This window comes from Sylvia atricapilla, chromosome Z (genome assembly GCF_009819655.1).
Source record: "Sylvia atricapilla isolate bSylAtr1 chromosome Z, bSylAtr1.pri, whole genome shotgun sequence".
NCBI lineage: Eukaryota > Metazoa > Chordata > Aves > Passeriformes > Sylviidae > Sylvia > Sylvia atricapilla.
This window is the reverse complement of record NC_089174.1, coordinates 11,127,283-11,149,347: the sequence shown is the minus strand read 5'-3', so window position 1 is coordinate 11,149,347 and position 22,065 is coordinate 11,127,283. Positions and strand designations below refer to the sequence as shown.

At 42.1% G+C, this 22,065-nt stretch overlaps 1 protein-coding gene across 1 annotated transcript in view; it reads right to left on the bottom strand.

Annotated features, from left to right (window-relative positions):
* ZCCHC7 (zinc finger CCHC-type containing 7) overlaps window positions 1-22,065 on the bottom strand; it is an 82,641-nt gene that overhangs the window by 15,211 nt on the left and 45,365 nt on the right. Inside the window, exons 3-6 of the mRNA XM_066339289.1 lie at window positions 15,045-15,088; window positions 13,786-13,911; window positions 12,617-12,787; window positions 4,689-4,724 (exon numbers count right to left, since the gene is read on the bottom strand). Of these exons, the coding sequence (XP_066195386.1) occupies window positions 4,689-4,724; window positions 12,617-12,787; window positions 13,786-13,911; window positions 15,045-15,088 (377 nt within the window). The remainder of the gene's footprint in view (window positions 1-4,688; window positions 4,725-12,616; window positions 12,788-13,785; window positions 13,912-15,044; window positions 15,089-22,065) is intronic.

Genomic DNA, 22,065 nt, shown 5'->3' with positions numbered 1-22,065 from the left:
GGTTAGTGAAGGCAAGGCGCAGGGGACGGAGTCACTGTGGCTGGCTGGGGTGGCACCAGGGCAGTAAGGGGCTGTTAAAAATGAGCAATTCCTACAGAAAGAAAACACTCTGTTCCAGTGAGATTTCTGTTTTAACACACACATCAAAAGCAAGAGACGCCTCAGGAAAATAAAAAACCTGCTCTGCTCATTTTAGGGACAAAATTTCTTTACTCAGTTGGTATTTACTGAAGAAGATTCTAACACTTGCACAGTCCGTTCCTGTTCGGGTGCGCTATCCTCATGGCCTCAAAGCGGCCACGTCCATTCCTGTATGGCACAAGCCACTGAGACACGGCAGAGGTAGTGAGATCCGCAGTCATCCCGTTCTCCATCTGACACCAAAACGCTCCGAGGCGCCGTGCACCTCCTCTGGCTGCCCCACCAGCACTGCCATGCACTTCAGGGCCTCATGGCAGAAGTGCCACCTCACACCCGGAAAAAAACAGGGTCTCTATGCGCTGAAGACAGATAAATCTCCTTTTTTTTTTTTTCTCCAGTGATGTCATCTGCTGGGTGGAAATGCTAGCACTGGCAGCAGCTTCAGCAGGCTGCTGTGGCCACAAAGGCCCCGCAGAGCACGGGACGGGAGGAAGGCCGCAGCCGCTGGTCAGCCCAGCCCAGGGCACTGCCCAGATGGCCGGAGCCGAGCCCAGGGCTGCCCACGCCAGCAGCAGAGAGGACAAGGGCTGTCCACTGCGGAATGTGACCCCCAGCACTGCCCCTCCACAGCCTGGGCACGCTGAGGACAGCAGCTGCCACAGGCCGCACAGCGAGGTGGATGGGCAGCAGGTCAGACCTGAAGGGAAGCATTGTATTTTTTAAAGAATAAACTTACGAAACTGAAACGAACAAAAGAAAATCATTGGGTGCCTTCTCACAGGTTTTTCCACCAATTTTTTAACTGTTATTTAGAGTTTATCTTTTTTGTTCGTTAGAGGGCTATAACCTGTCCTCCACTTAAAATGCATAATAAATATCACAACATTTATAGTTCAAATCTGAAGCGACAAGAAAAAGAGAATGAGAAAGAGCCAAGCGCTCCGAGGGTGAAAAAACACTGCTGTCATTTAGAGTGGAATGGAGATGTGATGGCATGTCTTGTGGAACACGGGCCATGTTTCTCTGGGTTTGTGGAGCACCTGGCATTTAGGAAGTCAGAGTTGTAAGCTAAGCTTCCTCACAGCCCAGAAAAAAGAGCTCAACAAGGCCTCCAAACGCCTTGTGCCCAAAAAAATCACGCATATCATCACTGATACTCCAGCAAGCCATGATCAAAACTGTTTATCCTGCATCTGTCAAATAAGTCTTTGTCCTGTTATTTGATTGACAATAACCCCTTTAATAAACTTTAGTGGGTATGAACCAATTTACTGCAAATAGATATCTACACAAATAAAACTTGAAATACATTTTGACAAATACAATTGCCCTTCTCTGATGTAGGAGAAATACAGAGAGCAGTCAGGATGAAAATGATCTGTAAAAGTTTTAAATCACTGTCTTAAAGAGGTTATTAAATAGTATTTTAAACCACAGCAGGAGTTGTATTTTTCTGCTGACTTGGGGTGGTTTTTTTCAGAATAATTTTAGTTAAAAGAGTTGAAAGAACAAGTTTAAAGAGAGTACTTTCAGCCACTTATAAAGCTTTGATTATCCCACAGCCCTTAGATTTAAGCTTCATTGAATGCCTTATGATAATCTTTTTTCCATCAAAAGGCAAATTAAAATATTCCACTTACAATCCTTTTTGCCATTTCCTCGTAAGATTCCTCGTGCTAGCAGCCTGTTTTGGTTGGAATAAGATGTTTCTGCCCATACAACAAATTATTTGCAATGTGCTCAAATTTGTCACCATGGCCAACGTCAACAAACCCCACCATCATCCCCAAGAGCAGAATGGGTTTGTTATTGAGTCATTGTTTGAGTGGCCCTGCATGCCGTGCAGGGGCTCTGAGGAGTCAATAGATGGCAGTCCATCTCCTAGGAAAGTGACGGAAAATGAATGAAATAACCGAAAGCCTCATAAAGGAGAGAGGTGGAAGGCTGTGTGATTCTTCACCAGCATTCACAGAAATTAACTAAGAATATATATACTTTATAGAACACAAAACATTTGGACAAACACTGTGACAGCTCTCTGTGAATGGTGCCAAAACCTGATGTATTATCACAAAACTGAACACCCGAGTTTATCTGCAAGTACACGGACCTGCATTTGGGATGCTTGCCATCAAGTTACCAAAACTAGTTTAAATCTAGAGGTTGTATCCCTAGCTGAAGTCCTGGAAAAGCTCTTCTGTAGCCCCCAACAGCTGGGCAGCCTCTGTGGGCCATGACAGCCACAACAGCACTTTTGTTTTAAACACGTATTTTTCTTAATGCTGCTATCCTGTTTGCACCGAAATAATTATTCTACAACAGAAAAATTCTAAGATAATTTCTAAGGTGAAATACTACTGTGCTGATATGCGAGTAAAAAATCTTGGTTTTTTGTTATAATCCTATTATATATATATATACACACACACACATATAAAATATGTAGTTAACATTATATACAATTCTAACTTAGAAGTTTATTTCTTGCCAGGACATTATCTACTTCTGCTCTGCTTCCGGTGCAAAAGAGAATATTTAAAGGGAATAATAAAAAATAAATTTTAAACAATTCAGATAATGCAATTTCCTTTAATTTATTTACTGCAAATATTAAACACATATTTAACCATACAAATTTTTAAATTTCAGGCTTAACCCAACTGCTAATGTAACTTTGAGTCAAAGGTACTCTTCCCATGTAAAAAATAAAGGCATACAAAACATTTCCCACATGTCAGATGTGTATTATTTGCCGATAATCTGCAATTCACTGCATAGTAAAAATCTATTTATCAGAAACTAGGGCCTGATGCAATACCAATTACTCTGTGAGTGTCCACATTTCAACACGTTTCAAAATTTCCCTAAAATGCACCATAAATTTCCAAATGGATACTTTTAATAACATTCCCATATTTGTAACCACTTCATTTTCTAACAAGGAGTTGTTTTGACACCTTTTCTTAGCTTTACTTTACATTAAGTATAAACCCTAAATGCTTTCTACAAAAACCACAGAAATAATTTACTACTTCAAGATACCTCAAATTTTGCCCTAATACAGCACTTGGTCAAGTTTAAGCGACTCCTCACTGTTTTTTACAGACATAAATATTTTTTATGTGTTGATGGAAACTCACTTTTTGAGGAATTTTCAATGGCAGGTGAGACTAAAATTAAATCACATCTTTTATTTCAGTAAAAAACAGAACCCAGGATGCTACTGCACCAAATATTTCTATCTGATTATTAAGTGTTATAAACATTTCAAAAATCGTTTTTCCATGCACCCTTAGGGATTTTAATGAAAGACAGCATTTAACCTTTTCCTTTATCCAATTTAAAAACAAAACAAACCAAACAAAAATACTCAGTGAATGCACCTTTTTTGCTCATAATGTTTTTCTTTAAAAAAAACCAAAACCAACCAAACCAACAAAAAGTCTTTACCAAATCTGTTTAAAAGTAAATTCTCGAGAAGGGTGGAGGATTTCCAGAGCAGATCTTTGTATTAGAATCTTTATGCACAAAACACAAATGAGGGGTTTTAAGCGCAGATTTTTTCTATTCATTGAATTTTGAAGAAAAAAGCAGAAAAAAGAGCATTCCACTGCCATGAAGAGGTGGACGCACAAATAATAAAGCACATCCCATCTACTGCTTCAGAGAAGAAGCCAAAGATCCAAAAAGAAAAGTAGTAGAGAAACTTTTCTACTTTGTTTAGAGCAGAGAACAGGGGCTAATTATCTGAAACAGCGAAATACATGTGAGGCCGATCTGGGGAGCAAAACCAGCAAAAGCTCAAAGCAACAACAAACGCCTGATTTTTAAAGGTGTTTTTATGTTTGACAATTTTAGAAATTAATGTATTTAAGAACTGTGACACCAATCTAAGAATTTGTTTTTACTGGTTAAATACTGTACCGGGTTTCAATATTAAATTTGTATGCATTTTGTTTTATTTTTATATCTATTTTACATATGAGGAAAAATCTTAAGTAATAAACTGGTACAGTTTCACAAAGTTTTATTTCCTTATTTCAGGGATTAACAATCAACTAAAGCAGGCCAAACAAGCAGTCACAGCTATATCCTGACTAATTATAAATTATATGCAAAAAGTTTATGAGGTGTTTTTCCTCAAATTCATGTCTCCACTGTAACTGATATTTATTTCACTCATCTAAGAAGAAATCTTTGTCACACAGAGTATCTAATTACCAGCATCTGGGACATCTGAGATGGGATTACTGCTTCTGCTATGCATCCCAACTTAAAATTTAACGCTCTTTCTATGTGTAAATGTGGTCACTGAGAGAAGAGAGGCAAAGCATTAATTTAATTATAACAGTATTAAAATGAAATCAGAAGTTTTAAAGATGCTTAAAGAGTAGTGACAGTGTTTCATCGCCTTCTTCAGTTCAAAAACTCTTCAGATGTTTATTATCTTCTCAGAGAAGATGCTTATCTATATTTTATGGTCAGCAGTTCACAGAGGAGTAAATAGGTTGGGTGTAGAAGAAAATAAAAAAGGTGTTTCTACTTACTGTTAGGTGATACTGCCTCCATATTTCTGGGCAAGCCTGGAAAATAAAAATATTGATCAGCTAGGAGCATGAAACAAGGTGCTTTACAGCCTGTTGGTTTTGGCATAACACAGTATCCACTGGTGTCGGTCACAGGAAAATAAGAAGCTTAACTGAAAGGGTCTGCATTTCAGCTTCAAAAACCCGGCTAGACAGTTTAATTGAATTTTACACTGGTTTAACACACTCCCTGCCATTGTCAGAAAGCCAGTAACAGTTTTCTCTCTGCCCTTTTTCTCCGAGGGGCAGAAGTTTGGGAGAGCAGTGTGCTCGTGACTGTAGGAAGCATTAATGCTGCAAAACAAACAGGGGCAGATTTAAATTCTACTTTTCTGATATTTTAAATTTACATAACGCTCTAGAAACTAAATCACAAGGTACTTTCCTTGCATGTAGGAACAGAAATATTTTATCTTTTCTGTATGTATCTCTTTCCTAATCAAAATATAATTGTTACATGTAATAATCCTCAGCAGCCTCGTCAGACGAGTTGTAAACAAGAACCATAACAGATTGCTTTAATGTTGCTATTTTTACAATGACTTGCTTGATTATTTTTTTTACTTTTTAATTTTTTTAATTGCCAGACTTTCACATGAAGCGCAGCCCTTTGAAAAAAAAATTCAGAGTAGATTTTTGAGTCAGAGCAGTGACACAACTGACCTGAGGGACACATGAGAGACGGTAAAGAGGAAAACGTGGATCTTTAAAACAAAATCAGAACATGTTGGTGGTCACTGAGGCTCAGATCACTATCTCAGGGGTTCTTAATGCCTTTACAAAATGTACAGTATTTCTGACGGCCCCTGAGCCACAGACAGACATGGAAATTGTGGCACTTTTTGTCATTTTGGTGTACGGCTTCTGCAGTGGAGGGCTTTCACTTCTCTTTAGAACATTTACCCTCTTATTAGAATAGCTCCATAGTCATTTCAACAATTAGCAACTTAGTTTGCCACCCTTCATTTTAAGTACTTTAGAAAGAAATATAGTATTCCACAGCTTCTCCATAATATGCTGCAGCTGCAGTTTCAAACACTGAAGCCTCATGACTACTTGCAAATGAGTACTATTAACATTTCTTTAGATTTTGAATAAATTTTTCACTCATGCCCAAATTCTTGCCTTCTTTTATTTTGACAGAGCATGTTAATTAAAAATATCCACACCACAACCAATATCTCTCAAAATAAAATCCAAGTTTTTGCCAGTCACCCTGTGGCACATACAGTGTGTTTTTCCCAGATGTGATGGAAATTATATTATTTATTATTCATTCCACCAGTAACATAATTGTCTGCAGAAAAATCTACAATCTGTTCTGTGTAATGGTTCAACATTTCTCCTCTTACTCAAATATTGTGTGTAAATATTTGAGTTTTGTATTAATATTTCTATAAAGGAAATGTGTGAAGGACATCACATTCCTCACCAAAGATCTGACAGTTTGAACACACTCAAGCTGTCTTTGAGCACAAACAAAAGGATTTTCCTTCTTCCCCAATTTAGTCAGGGTTCAGAGAGGCAACATATAAACACTCTGTAGCCTGTAAAAATATTGTGCCAGAGCTCTCAGCATCTCCCTCAGACCTGAGGTTTCAGCTGTGCAGGACAGCTGTGCTGGTCTGACTCAGGAGTAGCAGGCATTTATTTATACATTAGTTCTGGATAGTTTTCGATTACCACAGTGTGCCTGGGCTAATATGGTTGAACAATTGCAATCAGTGAGTTGTCCTATACTGGCAAAATGCCACTCTGTGGTATGACCTTTACTCACACGACTGCTATTTAATAATCGTCATCATCATCAAAATTACTTTATTTTTGAATAATTATTTGGTTGGGATTTTTTTCTGCTCTGGACACAAAGATATCACTTTGAGCAAAAATCTGTGGCTCTGAGTGAGAACCACAGTTGGCAGAGCTCTTGTCAAAACCTTGGGAGAGGCACAGCCCCAGCCCCTTCGTGGTGCTGTCCAGAGGTAGGTTTTATCCTCGGGGATATTTTAAGGGTGAGGGAAAAGCAAAAGAAGGTAAGGACGAAGGGAAGGTTAAGCATATTCCTTCATTCAGGTAGTCACTTGGGTAATACTGCTCACCATTATGAAGTGGGGTACAACAGCTGAGGAGGGGGTCACTGCTAAACAACAGCTTTTTAAAGATGATGCTTTTAACCAGGAACCTCATTACTTTGCATCAACTCAGGGTTTATTGTCTGCATCTTATATCGTGGAATGACAAATAGTATGATTAAAAATTACTATCAAATACTGGCTTCCTTAAATGAAGCAGAGAGGTTTGCTATGGAAGAGAGCATAGCCAAACACAACCACTGCCAAACCCATGATTTTCCTTATTTATTTAAAAGACCCATGAATGGCCCTCGTTTAAAGAAAAGCCCTTGTGGTACCTAGCTACTATGGCAGCGTGATGAACTACATTAAAATAAAATTGCATTTATTTCCTGCCCCAGTAGTCTGACCTTACTTGCATTTAGATGTACCAGCACAAAAGGTGCCTTCTCCAGAGGGTACTGCCACTGCCGCCGCGCGGCCACGGAGCGCACGGGTGCGGAGAGCACCTGCCAACACACCTTGGGCCGGGCGAGCGCCATTCCCCCAAACCCACGTCTGCTGCCACCGACCACGTCCACTCAGCGTGGAAGGGCGACCACTCGTGCCTGAGGCTGACCCAGTGCAGGGTGCCGTAATGGGAGAATCGAGACTGGGTGCTGCGCATTTTGACCCATATTGAATTTTATCAGGTGCTAATTATTGTTTTACCAGAACAACGGCTTAATGCATCTGTTGTTTAATTCCCACTTCCCTATTCTCCAATGTGAACATCAAAGAAAATAAAACACTCAATCTCAAACAGCCCCTGACAGCAGACCGGGACTCGAGAGCTCAATAGACGAGGCCCTTGCCACCAGTTCTCATATTTCCACAACAATGAGCAAACACAAAACCGGCACTAAGCGGCCTTTCCTCCTTTCCGCTCCCCTCGGCCGGTCGTCTGCCTCGCGCCGAGAGGGCCCTCGACGGCGGCGCTGCGGGGCGCGCGGCGCGGGGCGCGGATTAGCCCCGCTAACATGCGAGCGCCGGCCAAAGGCGAGGAAAAACCCCACTACTGTATTTGGCGTATGAATAACCAAAATGCACGCGCTGACAGGAGACCGGGACGGGCCCGCGGCTCCCCGGGAGAAAATGTAGCTGTGATGAGTGACAGGGCTTTCAGGAAATATGTTCACAATCACAGACAGTGAAGGCCATGACCTAGATCGTTTAAGAGCTTGTCTTGTCAAATTATCAAAAGCTTCTTCGTCTCTGAATAAAGAGTGACATAAGTGAGTGTCAGAAAGCTGCAGGCTGACAAGCCAAGCATACAATAACAGCATGCACGTCACATACTTGCCGAACACCGCCACGGCTAGCGGCAAATCTTAATGAGAGCGCGGCTGGCCCAGGAGACTTGGGTCCCTGCTGGCATAGCTACTCATCTCGCAAAAATCCTTCAGCTCCGAGTCAGTTATGGTCTGACACGACGACTACAATTACTAAACACAACTTTTTAACAGAATCCTCTGGTGCTTTGTCAAAGAGGCAGCGGCTGCTTGGAGCTGCCCCGCTGCAAGCCACCACAATAAAACAAAAGATTTGCCAAAACACACACTTTTCATCACCTCCGCATGGGAACTGCCGCGGAAAACACACAATGCTTCCCTTCAAAACCACTCCTGCACAAGCAGATGTCGAGACCTCTCCCCACGCTGCCAGCGCAGACAGCCGCTGGTGCCGGGCGGCCAAAGCTGGGTAACTGCTGGAGTCACCCTGGCTGTTTAGCATGGCTGTATGCTCACCCTTGGGTGGATGTGGACAGCCAGGGGCGTGAAGGGTGGGGCAGGACACTGGGGAACTCATGAGAAAGAGAAAACATCCTGCTTTCTGCCCAGGGGAAATGGGCCACATGGATGCCAGCTGCCTCCATGGAATGATCCCAGCACCTCCAGCTTCATCCCAGTCCACAGCAGTATGCCAGAAACAACAAAGGCAGACGGAACCTCCCTGGAGCAAAGAGGCCAGTGGTAGTTTGCACGTCCAGAAAGTTGTCAGAACATGCAGAGAAGATGCCAGTCGAAGCACCCAGCTGGTTCATGGGAAGGAGTGCTGACAATAAGGGTATTGGGGCATTTGCATGGAGCCATCAGACACAGCGTGGCTGTAGGGCATCAAGCACCTGGGCACTGCTGTCTGCACCTGGGGGAGCCCTCCAGTTCACTGAGCACCTACATGCTGGTTTTCCCAGGTAAACAGGGAGACATTGCCCCCTCTGCCTGCTCCCTGCTGCATTCTCTGTTCATGGAGTCCTTCTCCCACCCAGCCACCTGCTGGCAGGTGAGGCTGCACACCAACCACGAGGCTCATGACATCCACCTGACTGTCACTGAAATCAGTCAAAAGCAGCTCCTCTGATGACCCTTCCAAAGAAACCATGTGAGGCCAGTTGCCAGTTGCCAATCAGTACACTGGTTTCTTCCAGTGTAACTCCAGCTAAGAGGACTCTGTATGTTCTCAGTGCAATCTCAGGAGAAGAGACTGATTTAGCATATCATAAATGTATGACCCTAAAATGTTTTAAGTAACTTTGAATGTTTCCTAACCAAACTAGGTGAAGCACCCTGAACTGCCTTACATTCACTTCTGGACCAAAGTATCTATCTGACAGACTGTGCACAAGAGCCTGTTCTGCACCCTTCTGTGTTACAGTAAAAGGGAGTAAACTTGCTGAGAAAGAAAAATCACAACTTCCTTTGAGCATCCAAAGCATTTCATAACATATGTTTGATAACAAGAAGACGAGGATTTCCCTGTTTCACAAGGAGTCACCTGGCAAAGAAAAGGGATGATAGCTACAAGATGCTTCTGGGGAGATCTCAGGTGGTCACAGGAGAAAACTTTCCATGATGAGAACAATCATCTCTTGAGGGAAGTGGTGGATTCCCCCAAATGGGTCACTCTTAGGATTTGGCTGGGGTGTCTTGTGTAGACCATGCTTTTGCCAAGGAACGTTGGGGATGATGCAGAGATGATCCATGAAGTCCCTTCCAGCCTGGTGCTGTAGGATTCTGTGATTTCTCTTCCATGAACTGCTCCGATTTCCTCTGGAAGCAGAGGAGATTTGCATCCCTCAGTAAGGAGCCTCCAGGTCTGCTGCAGACTGCACAGAGTCACCTTGGACTGTCTCTTCCCAACCTGGCTTCTATTGCCTTCATCAGGTGTACTGGAAGAAATGATGAACAACTGATCCCTGACCACTGTCTCCCGTGACAGATGATTTTGAAGCTCTTTACAGACCCTTCCCTCTGTCACCTCCCTTGCAGGCTGAGGGATACAGAAAACAGTAACCAAAACTGTGTCCAACTGTGTCCATATACTCCTGCTTTCCTGATGATTCCTAGCATTTCACTGGCTTTTTTTTTTTTTTTTTTTTTTTTTTTTTACAGCTTGTGAAGACTAAACTGATTTTTTGTGGAATCACATATCATAACTGGAATCTGAGCCCTGAACAGTAAAATGCAGAACCTGTTATTCCATATGCCAAGATGAGATTATTTTACTTTACATTGATTGCCACTCAATTTCAATTGCCATTTTATTGTGTTCTCCCTCTGATTCTTACAGTTCCTGGAGAGTTCTGCACAGCTGGCTCACCGCTCTGACTCTGTAAGTAATTCAGACTTCTCAACAAATCTTGTCACCCCATTGTTCACTCTTTTCCATGTCACACTAGCATATCCCACCTTTATCCTCTTACTCCATGCCTGTTTAGTTTGCTTGAAAGGTTTTGGTCAGGAACTTTGTAAAACACCCTTTGGAATTTGTAGACTGTGTCAACGGGATCATGTTTACACACATGCTTGTCAACCTGCTCCTTTGAAGAGCTCCAGAAATTCCTGAGAAGTGGGATTTCCTTTACAAAAGCAGCCTTGAATCCCCCCATGTATATTATATTTATACACCCACCCCAACATGCCACCATCATGGTTCCTGCCTCCTGGCTTGGTGCACATGTGCAGCTGGCAATGTGGGGCCCCCAGCTCTCCCTGGAACATCCCCTACATGTTGTTCTTGCATTAGCAACTCAGTTACCACTCATGCACCAAGCACGAGGTTCTGCTGCCATCACTGGCTAGGCCATTTCACCCTCATGCTCCTCTGCAGCTTTACCAGTCGTTACCCAGTGTTGGTAATGGACTAGCATTCACAGATTCATAGGAACTGTCACATTCTCTTCCATTTGATACCTTGTCTGGTGCTCTCCTCCTCCTCCTTTTGCTGAAAGTAAGGTTTCAGCATGGGAACATCCCTGGTTTCTTCTACTATAAACATCCCAGATGTTCATAGTAGAAGAAAATACCTTTAGACCATCAGCAGCAACCTTGTCCTGTACAAGAGTTCCTTTCGTGCCTTGATCACCTCTTGGCTTCTTAGGCTTTCTGCTCTGATCTCAGGAAAGATTTACTGCTAGTTTTGGCTCCTTTGCCTTTGCCCTGCCATGCCATCTCTCTCTCTGAGGACTGGGCAGGTGAGCTCCTGCTCTGATACCCCAGTATTCACACAGGTGAATGACACAGGTAGCCTCTCACCTCCTATGCAAGAGTGCACAAGAACTGCCTGAAGTTTCAAAGAAAAACTTTTTTAATTTAAGGTGGACCTAAACGAGCAGAAAAAAACACATGCTGTAATGTTCCTGATAACCTGCACGGCTCAGATAGGATTTAAATGTTTGTATGATACAGCACTCATGATTCTTTAAAGAAAAGAAAATCAGTTTATGAGAACTGGTGTCATAAAGTGCGTAAAAGAGAAGAGATGGCAAAGAAAAGATGCTTCATCTCTGATTGCAATTTTTTCTCATTTCCTACCAGAATGAGGGTGAAGAAGAGTACAATTCACATTCTATAAAGGTATTGTGGGAACATTAGCTATAAGCAAAAGTACATCTGGAACACATTCAAATATTCTAAGAAATAGCAACTCCCAAGTATGCTGTTTGTCCTTTGCATATCTCAGGTACCACAGTGATGTGCTCTTTGACCAAACAGAAGAAATAAAAGCAGGAATGAGACATTTAGGAAGAGATTCAAATATTTCTGAGTTTAAAAAGTTCAGTGTTTACAGAATCCCACAGGTATATTTGAAAAACAAACATATAGGCCATATCTATAGATAGAAACTGAAGTGTGAATGTATGTCAAAATTACCACAGTTTGCCTTTTATTCTTTTTTGTGTTCAATTCAAGAGAAAAAAAAATCCTAAAAGCTTGACTGTTACATATAGGACTGAATTTTGGGGACATATAAAACCACAATAACATAGTGATGAAAGAAAGAGACGACTACATTTGTTCTCCCTTTAATTTTTCTTCTGTATTTTACTTTACATCTTGGCAAACACCAAGCTTCTCTCTAATAGTATTTTCACTGATTACTATCTGATCATAGTAGAAAAAACATAGATCTGGAACTCCTGATGCATCAGAGTTACTCTTTACTTCTTCCTGGTACACTCGCAGATACTGCGTCTCCTGATTTCAACCCACCTACATGTTTCATTCCCCAGGAAAAAGGACGTTTTTGTCCACCACAGCTAAACTGAACCAAACTAAAGACCAAGTGCAGAAAATGCTTTGGTTTGTTTTCTTTGAACCATTCTCCATGAAAACTCTGATAGTGTAGAGCAGTGACTAAAAACAACATCTTATATGCTTATACAAATAGGCACTATGCAAAATCAAAGAAATAAGAAGAGATTGTAGCCATTGCAAATTCAGTTTTTGGCAGAGCCAAACCACCATGCCTGATCTCTGTGCCAAGGGCCATACTCACATCAGCATAGTGGCCCTTCATGTCACAGCGGTTGCAGTGTTTGTTCCAATAGGCTCTCTCCAGGCATTCCTTGAAATAGTGCCCGGGCAAGCAGCAGTTCAGGCAGAAACGTGCCGGGCAGCTGTGCTGCAGATGGTCTCTTCCTGCACACAGACAGCACGGGGGAACTTTCTGTGGAAAAAAACAAACATAGAGTCATGTTAAGTGACAACGTTTCAATAGACCCTTCCAGCCCTGCTGCCCCCACACGGGGGTGTGTCAAGGGTAGCTGGTGGGCACTCGGCTGCCGTCCGGACTCACTGGCACAGCCTCATGACTCACACAGTTCAGCACCTGGAGTGACAAATATAACATGCAGACAACTATTCTGAGGCCAAATCTGTATCTCTGTAAAGCCAGTTTTCCCAGTGAGTGAGTGTATTTCCCCTCGGGGGTTGCGTGGGATGTTGTCATTCTGAGTATCCTCGTGGGTAACAGCCTCAAGGACTGAGAGTTTTACAGATTCTGCTGTGGGAGTTGATAAATCCAGGCTGTCATGCAATGGCTCCCACTTCTTGAAGTGTACTGACTGACTTTTAATATCCTAACCACAGGACAAACTTTTGGAATATTTGGCATCTATCTGAGCTTCTTAAAGTTAGCTCCAGTTTTGTCTTGTCCACGGTTTTTAACATTGTTCACATCATGGCTCATTATACTTTCTGCTTTCACTCATTTGCTAAGGCTGGAGCAATTTTCTCCTTGTTGAAAGTACAATTGAAAAATATTTTACACTTACTGTTTTACCATATGAAAAAAAAAAGTTTCTTTTTTGGCATTTGATTTTTTTTTCTCAGTTTAGAGCCACATAGTTTAGTGGAAGTTGTTCCTGCCCATAGCAGGGGGTGGAACAAATCAATCTTTAAGTATCTTCCATTCACAAACCATTCAATATGATTCTATATTATATAATTTTGCATGTTTTTCTTCTATAAAAACAATAAAAGCAATGACATTGCCAAAGGGAGGAATAATTTTATACAATAAACTGACCTTGTGCAAGCAATCCCGCAACTCAGAACACTGCTTCAAAGAAAGGATAAACCACTGAAACAATGCTTCTTAGAGCAAGCACAAAGTTATATTAGGAAAACAGCTGAATGTTCAAGTGATTTAAGCATTGCATTTACCTTTGGAGTGGGACAGTTCTTGGACAAATGTCCTGGTCTGTGGCAGTTCCTACAAGTAATGTTTTTGTCAGATGTGTAGTACCGCGTGCTGCTGTGCCTTGCGCCCGCATAGTTGGAGATCTGTGCCTGGCGAAACAGAGAGAGAAATGCATTTACCACTTGAGATTCTGTGCTTTGGGAACTGGGAATTATAAAGGTCACTGCTGGCAGTGATCCAGCAGAAATCTAATGTTTCACATGTACGATTTACACACCCAGGTTTGGAATGGGTAATTCTGTTACAGAGAAACCTGCATTGTCTAGAAAAAAAGTTCTCATTTGAACTTCTGCTTCAGGACATTTTTTTTTTTGCAATTTAAAACTGCAGTTGTGAAGCTTTCCCTCAATTAGCCAAGATACTTTTACTCGCTGTGCTATGTCACGACAAACTGAATTTTCTCCAGAACACAAATATAATGAACATCAATTGCAAATGCAAGTTACATATTCCCCTGAACACATTCAGGCAAACTGCTTGGACCAAGTACAATGCTCTACAAGTCTGGACGAAATCTGCAATTTGCAATTGTAAAGAAAGACTTAAAAAAGAAAAAGGAGGGGGGGGGAAAGAAGCTGGAAACAACTGTCTCTCTCCCAGTGACCTCACACATACTTTCCACGTAGGCAGTCAGAATTGAAAATCCTATCTACAATTGTCATTGCCTAGTAAACATCGCAACTTTAAAAAAAAAATACATGATTTTTTTGATGAGTGAACAGGAGAGGTATAAAAATACCATTTCTCCTCAGGGAAAGAATTTGTTAATTTTACTTGATTGTACCATCTGTAGTGGACATTGGCAAGAAAAAGGGAAGGAGCTGGACACAGGAGTTGAAGCTCACTCCTCCTGGATGCTCCAGCACCTTTCCTGAGAAGTCCAGGCTGCAGTGGCCCATGCTGCCCCTGCGTCGAGCCCAGAGCCACATTCTGCTGCCTCCCAGTCCTGCCTGGGAAGGGGCCCAGACTTCCCTGAAACAGAGAGACCAAGAAGAAAGAGCTGATGTCCACCTTGCACAGTCCGTGGAAACACTCCAGCTCTTGGCATTCCTGTCCCTTCCTGCCTTTATGCCAGCCCCAACTCAAGAACTCCTGTGGGAGGACACTACTAATCAACCCACAAAAACACCACAGAGAGGGTTTCAATCCCATTTACTTTATTCTGCTTGTTAATAAGCATCAAAATAAAGAATTATAGAAAAATTTGTTTGTCTTTATTTACCTCCAAGTCTTTATGAGAGATGGACCAGTTCACATCAATTGTTCCTGAAAAACAAAATTAAAATTAATTATATTTAATTTATATTAATATTTTTCTATAATATGTTCAACATAATGATTACTGCAGTTATTGAAACTGCTAACAGATTTTGATGTACTAAAGCAGAGAAACTAGTTCCATCTTTGGTAAAGGAAAGCTAGCTACTGATCCACTGGGCACCAAATTTGCCTCACTTGACTATCAGCACATGTGCAACTATTGGGAGTTTTTCTGACACCACACCCTTGTCCTGACCCTTGGGGTTTAAATTCAGGTGAGGATTTAATTCTTCCAGAGGTATGGGCTCCAAAGGTCCTGATTCCAGCCATTGGAGTTGTCCTGCATTTGTGGGGATGCCCAGCTCCAGCTCAGCAGCTGCAAGCATGGGAGCACACGGAACAAGTTGCTGCAGAGCATATACTTTTCCTCCTTGCAAATTCACAAAGTCTGTATCTGCAGCCCTGCATCCTGACTGCTGTGTGCCAACACGACTGAGCATAACTTCAGACACCCAGACTGTAAGCTGAGCAAATCTTTTTCCAAACAGGGTTTGGTAATGTGCAATAAATCAGGAAGACACACTGAATTATTGACTGTCACGCCATAACCTTCTCACATGCAGCCTTTGGGCTGGCTGGAGTGAAAAGAAACAAACCAAGAAGGAAATGAAAGGGCAATAAGCTATAGGGATAGGGATGCAGCTAGAGCTGTTAAAAATTCTGCATGTGAACACAGCTCAGCGCTCTGGCTGCGCACACACAGCTGTGCTCCCACAGCAGCTCCTCTCCGCTGCAGGAGGATCCATGTCAGCATAGGTGCTCACCTTACCTGTACTTTACAGCAGGTATGACAACCTGTGGGCAAATTAATCCTGCATCTTTGCAAACTTTTAAATGCAAACTGTCCCATCCTGATCCTGTGTCTGAATCTGAAGCATCCAGGTCACAAACACAAATCACAACATCATCACGATTTACAGACAGCAAAAATTTCTCCGATTTTGATTATACTACTCATTTCCATTAGAACTTGGATGACTACAAATTAAAATTATATCATCTATAATTTTATGTCTCCCTCTTCATTTACTAAAAAGATCTGTGATTTTGGTTGAAGCATGTGATGTAGTATTGGGATACAAAGTATGTCACTCAGGTTCTTTAGAGCACAACACTTGCTTACTGCTGCTCTTCATTCAACAGTCAGGACTCACACCACATGTTCTCACCTGAACAACACCCTGAAGTATTTTTATTTTCAACACTTTCTCATGCCAATGACTGTCACCGAGACATTGTAATGCACTAACTGGCCAGTTAAAAAAGTGATGTGAATGATGTATGAACCTGAGTTGTGGCACACACCAACTTGCCACTGCCAGGACTCCAGCACCCACCTGCACTGTTACCCCGACATCGTTCAGGATTACAGGGAGCATGGATGGGACAGTGTCATGTCAGTGCCTCATGGCAGGAGCAAGTTGTGGGTACACTCAAGAGAAAATCAAAAATTTTGAGGCCTGATCATTTAAAGCAAAGAAATACTGTCATATTTGAGTGCATTATTTATGGGTTAAATGCCTGTTTAGGAAATTAATTCATAAAGAAAAAGGTATTTGTAATTCAAAGCTCTGCCTTGGCAGTCAGCACCGCAAGTGCCGTGTTGCACAGAAATGCACAAGCAGAATGGTCACAGATCAAAATTACCAGCAAATTAACTCCTGTTAATCACTAGGCATGCCCTTCCTGAGGGCAAACCAACTAAGTTTCTCTTCTTCACTGTCAAAATCCCCAGCTTCACAGGGGAAAACCATGATACAATGATTCAAATACTCCTAATACAAGAAGCTAAAACTGCTCTACTCAGAAAATAAATATAAGAGCTTTAATGCTGAATGAAATATTACAACAAAACCTCCCTTTACTAAATCTGTTTGGTGATCTAAAAGTTAATTCTAATTCACAATAGATTACATAAGGCTTTGTTTCCACACACAATAAATTCTCAGACTGAAACAGAGAGTTTTGCTTCTGCAACCAAGGTGAAATCCTGCTGTAGAGACACATAGAAAAATCTGCAACAATATTTCTCGCTGACCACAGTGTTTTGTCTGGCTCTAGATCACAAAATAAATCACAAAACTCTTATCAAATTGACAGATACTCCCCCTTCCTTCTGATTTTGTTTGCTTGTTTGGGTGAATTGGTGTGTCCTGCAAGGCAATCCCAGTGCCCTCCGGGTGGTTCCTGGATGCTCCTGCACTGTCCTGGCTGCTCCCTTGGCTCACTCAGCAGCAGCAGCAACAGCACCTCGGCATGTTTGGGTCCCCTTATGCCATGCTCTCTGTAGCCTGCAGCCCTCACCACCTTCGTTTTTCTCCTCGTCACGCAGCCTCAGGCAGGGGCAGCTTCCCCCAAGGGTGCAGCAGTGGCTTTGCCTCTGGGGCAGGAGGGCAGCTGGCACCCAAACTCAACACAGAATGGATAAGGGACCACAGCTGGGTTCACCAACCCCCTGTGGGCTGCCCAAGGATGATGCTTTCCCACCCACAGACCACGATCTGAGGCTGACAGGGAGACACGCTGTTTGCTGGGAGCTCCATCCTTTGAAAAGCCTGGCACAACATCTGCACCTGATGTCCTCCAAAACCATTGCCAGTACCACAACAGAGCATTTCATGCTTTTTTTAAGGTGGGCATGCACACAGAAGGTGGATTTCTGCCTGAAGGAAGGGATGTGATTGCTTTATTTTTGCATTTGCTTTAGTTTTATTATTACTCTTCAGCAGTTCAAAGACTTATTCAGAAAATCACTATCAAGATTTTCCCCTTTTTCTGCAAAGAAGTTGGCATACACGGAACTTACTTAAGTTACTTACTTACTAAAGCTTTCTGTGAGTTAAATAAAACCAAGAACATCTTTGATATATTTGGGCTTTTAATCTTTCTCATCCTCATTTTTTAAATGTTATCTCCTTTATAAGACTATATTAATTTCTAGACTATGTTTTCTATACTAAGATTAGGATGAATTCCTGTGCAATGATGATATATATTTCTATATTAAAAAAACACAAGAGAATTTACTGTATAAAGTTCTTGTATTTATACTTTGAGAAAATGGTATTGTCAAACTGCAGATCAGGGAAGAAGAGGATGTAAAATATACACCATTTATATGAAAATGGAAGCCCTGCACAAGGTTCTCCCTTTATCAAGTACCACATTTTGGCTGTCCTCTGGCCCTGCACAATGGGATGAATGGCGAGCAACAGCTTTGCTTTTATTTAAAGAAAATTTTGAAAGATCATTGAGATTCACATGTATCCTTCCACCAGCATGAAAATGTAAATTTCTGAGCAGCGCTCGGGGTGAAGCCAGATTTAGGACCACTGTTCAATGTGCATTCAAACCTCCCCTCTTTCATCCCAGACAGGGAGAGGAGGGGAGGAGGGAGAAGGAGGACCAGCAGTCAAAACCTGAAATTGCCCAGAGGAACAATCTGCTTCCACAGAACAAAACACTGACTCAGAATAAAAAATAAACGGTTCACAAAATTTCCTTATCTGCTGTGCTGCTCTATCAGGGACCTCAGCAGCTGATCAGGCTGCCCTGGACAGGCAGGGCAGAGCACTGCTGGACATGGGCTGTGACCTGCCCCAAAATCACACTCGTGTTTCACTCATCAAGGCTGGGAGAAAACACATCCTTACACAAGCTGTGCTGGTCCTGCAAGAGTTTGTGTCATCACCTTCTTCAACAACAGAGAAGCTGCAGAGCATGGACATCGCACTTTGAAAATAAAACACTAAATTTCCCAAAAGAAGACAAGTGGTCATGTGTCCCCTTCCTTCTAACTGGAAAATACATGATAAGATATATTTTATTTTATTTTATAATCAGCCCACTGAAACAGGACACTTCAAGCTGTGGCACAATGATACATGGCCTGAAGGGCAAATACATTTCAAAGCTGGGCTTTAAAAATTGGATTTTGACTGCTAATTAATATAGCATATTACAGAATAGAAAACTCTAATTATATTCTACTGTAAGATTCCATGGCAAGGACTGTTTCAGACATATCTCTGAACAATATTTACCATGCCAGGACACAGCTTCTGTGCTAAAATGCTGGAAGGGCATTTTAAAATTACAAGCTTTAAAATCCCTAAAAATCACTAGATCTGTAAGAATTTCACATTGTGATGTATTGCATATACCCGAAAATTCCTGATTTTGTGTGACCCAAAGCGATTCCAGTCTTATGGTAATGGAGCTTGCTATAATGAGTTTCCCATTTTCTGTGCCTAAGTAGCCCTTCTCACAAAAGAAAAAGGAATGACAGTACACCGGCACAGCAGTCAAGCACTGTCCCGAAACAGAAATGGAGTAAAGCACAGGAATTTGGGTGCCTGTGGATCAGGACACATTGTACATCCTTCCCTTCTGGCAGAGTATTCCAGGAGCGTACAGATAAATGTGTGTGTGTGTCTGCACGGCCCTGTCTGTGAGTGTGTGCACATTTATGGGTAAACACGTGTATGAAGGCCTCCCACACCCATCTCACTGGGCACTTGGCCTGCTGCTGACCAGACACCATGGAGAAGAAGCTGGTCCCGCTTGTGCTGGCTCAGTCTCCCACTTCAGGAGCTCCAGGTCCATCCCAGCAGGGACCTCTCCCCACAGGAGGTGCTCAGTGGCCATGGGGTTGCAGCCCCCTCTGCACACCCCAGCTGCCCAGAGCAGTCCCTTGGCAGGGAACAGCATCAACCCTGGTGTGTTTTTCTTAGACATTTCTAGGGATTTCTCAACTTTTCCTTGATAACAAAGAGATGATTTACTTAAAAACAAAACACCTGCTGTTTAATGGAATACCTGTCAATATCTCTTTAAGACAGCTTTAAAAGAGATCCATAACTCCCGCAGGGAAATCAGTCAATGGGATTGTTGACAGAAGTTCAATTTGAGATATTTTCTCATGGCAAAATAGGCTCTCTTGCCTCTCCCATTCATACCCAAAATTATGTATGTGCCAGTAATGCGCACATATTTTGGCAGTAGAGAAATCCCTGCAACGCTTTATTTTTAGCAACCTTTATCTGCCATTTTTGAAAAGCATCACAAAATCCAACAAACAATACTCAATCTACTTTGAAATTAATTAAAATGTAAGCACTTGACTGAAGCAAAGGCAGAGCTGGCCAAAAGCAAACCAGAGTTCAAACAGGAAAAGAAACTCACACACCTCTGAGCAGCCCTGCAAATGTGGGAAACTCCCCCCACCAGGAGCTGTAAAAGTTACTTTAAAGAAACTTCAGCAGCTATAACTCAGGGAGACAGACTTAACCATCATTGCCAGAGAGGAAAGCTCTAGCAGTTGGGGTAGGACTAGTGCTCTAATCCCCCAGCAGCATGTCTGCAGACGGGGCGCCTGGCTGGACTGGGGTGGCCACTCCAGGGACACCACAGACCATGGAGCACAACACAGATGGAGCCAAGAGCACCTAACCACGCAGAGACGTATTTTTGGTGTTAAAGCAGACATTAATAAATACAGAAATCACTGCAGTGTTAGCGCATCCTGCCGCTCTACTGGGAGTCAGGTCCCTGATGCCACATTTTGGCCCTGTTACCCCAAACAAACTCTGCAATGACCCATCCTGCACCCCCTCCACACACCTGCGCCGCCCTTCTGTGTCTCCCTCAGCTCCATTTATTCCAGCAGCTGTGTGTGGGTAAAACGCCTCATGTACCAAGTCGGAATAAAAATGTGCAGTGAACAAAGCGAAAGACAATTCGGTAAATCATATTTTTGTGGAATATGTGTACCACCAAACTGCTGAAATGCAGGGATACATGCTAAACATGAACACGTAGGGTGCCCTTTCCATTATGTAAGTATGCATAATTTCCTGTGTTTTCTGTCTGTGCTGTAACACTGCTTCCTTCAGCACTGGCCACTGCTGGCCGTGTTAATTCACAAAACTCAGCGGCTCATGATTTTCAAAGCTTAGCGCAACATTTGCAGAACAAAGTAGGTTTTTCTCTCTTTTTGGTGGGTACAAGTATGGGGACCACAGGAACAGTTAAATTCATGGCATGGTTGGTCTACCACACAGTCGGGGGAATTCTTTAAATAGAGCCTGTCACTCTCTTTGCCCATCAATGGGATTTCCTTCTCAAACTGCTGATTCGTTCAGGTACACAACAGAGGAAATTTCAGTTAACCTTTGTTTCACCCCGGGGAAAAATCTGTCTGAAAAGTATAAAGTGAATAGATTAAAAAAAAAAAAAAAAGAAAAAAAGAAAGAAAAGCTGCAGGGTTATTCTTCCTAGTGTTCACAGCAGTCAAAGTTAAACAGAGAAAAGGAGGCAAACATGAACATTTTATTCCCACCAGAGAATAAGGTATAATATATGATTTAGAAATCCCATTGTCTATACTGTGATTTCTAATTTAGAGAAGGAAAGGTTGAACACAAATCTATTGTTCTCATCGGGTGCATCAAGATTTCACTTTTTGACTATTTTCTATATAACTGAAAAGGGAATAATACTTTACTTAGAAGAGAAACCCTTTTTAGCTATTTGATTGAGTTGTCTGAAATACCTTTAAGATTCCAGCAATCCTTGGTGAAGAGAAAAATAATAAATACCAAGTCAGAATTACATGTGAGAAAATGAAAACAGGGATAAAACCAAAAGTACTGTAATAAAATAAAGGGAAATTTCAGGGTTTGTTACTGCCAAAAAAGGTCTTAGACTGTTCTAAGGGAATCATAAAACCCCCCATTTTGAGATACAATTATAATTTCAAAACAGGAGTAATAATTTTCGGTTTCTAGTGTCGTTCATCTGACAAGGTGTCTGCAGCATTTGCTGTGGTAACGCACTGAGTTACTGCAGACCTATGCCCAACAAGCCTCCGCAGAACGGACAGAAGGACAGACAGACACGGAGCTCAGGAGCATGGCCATGGC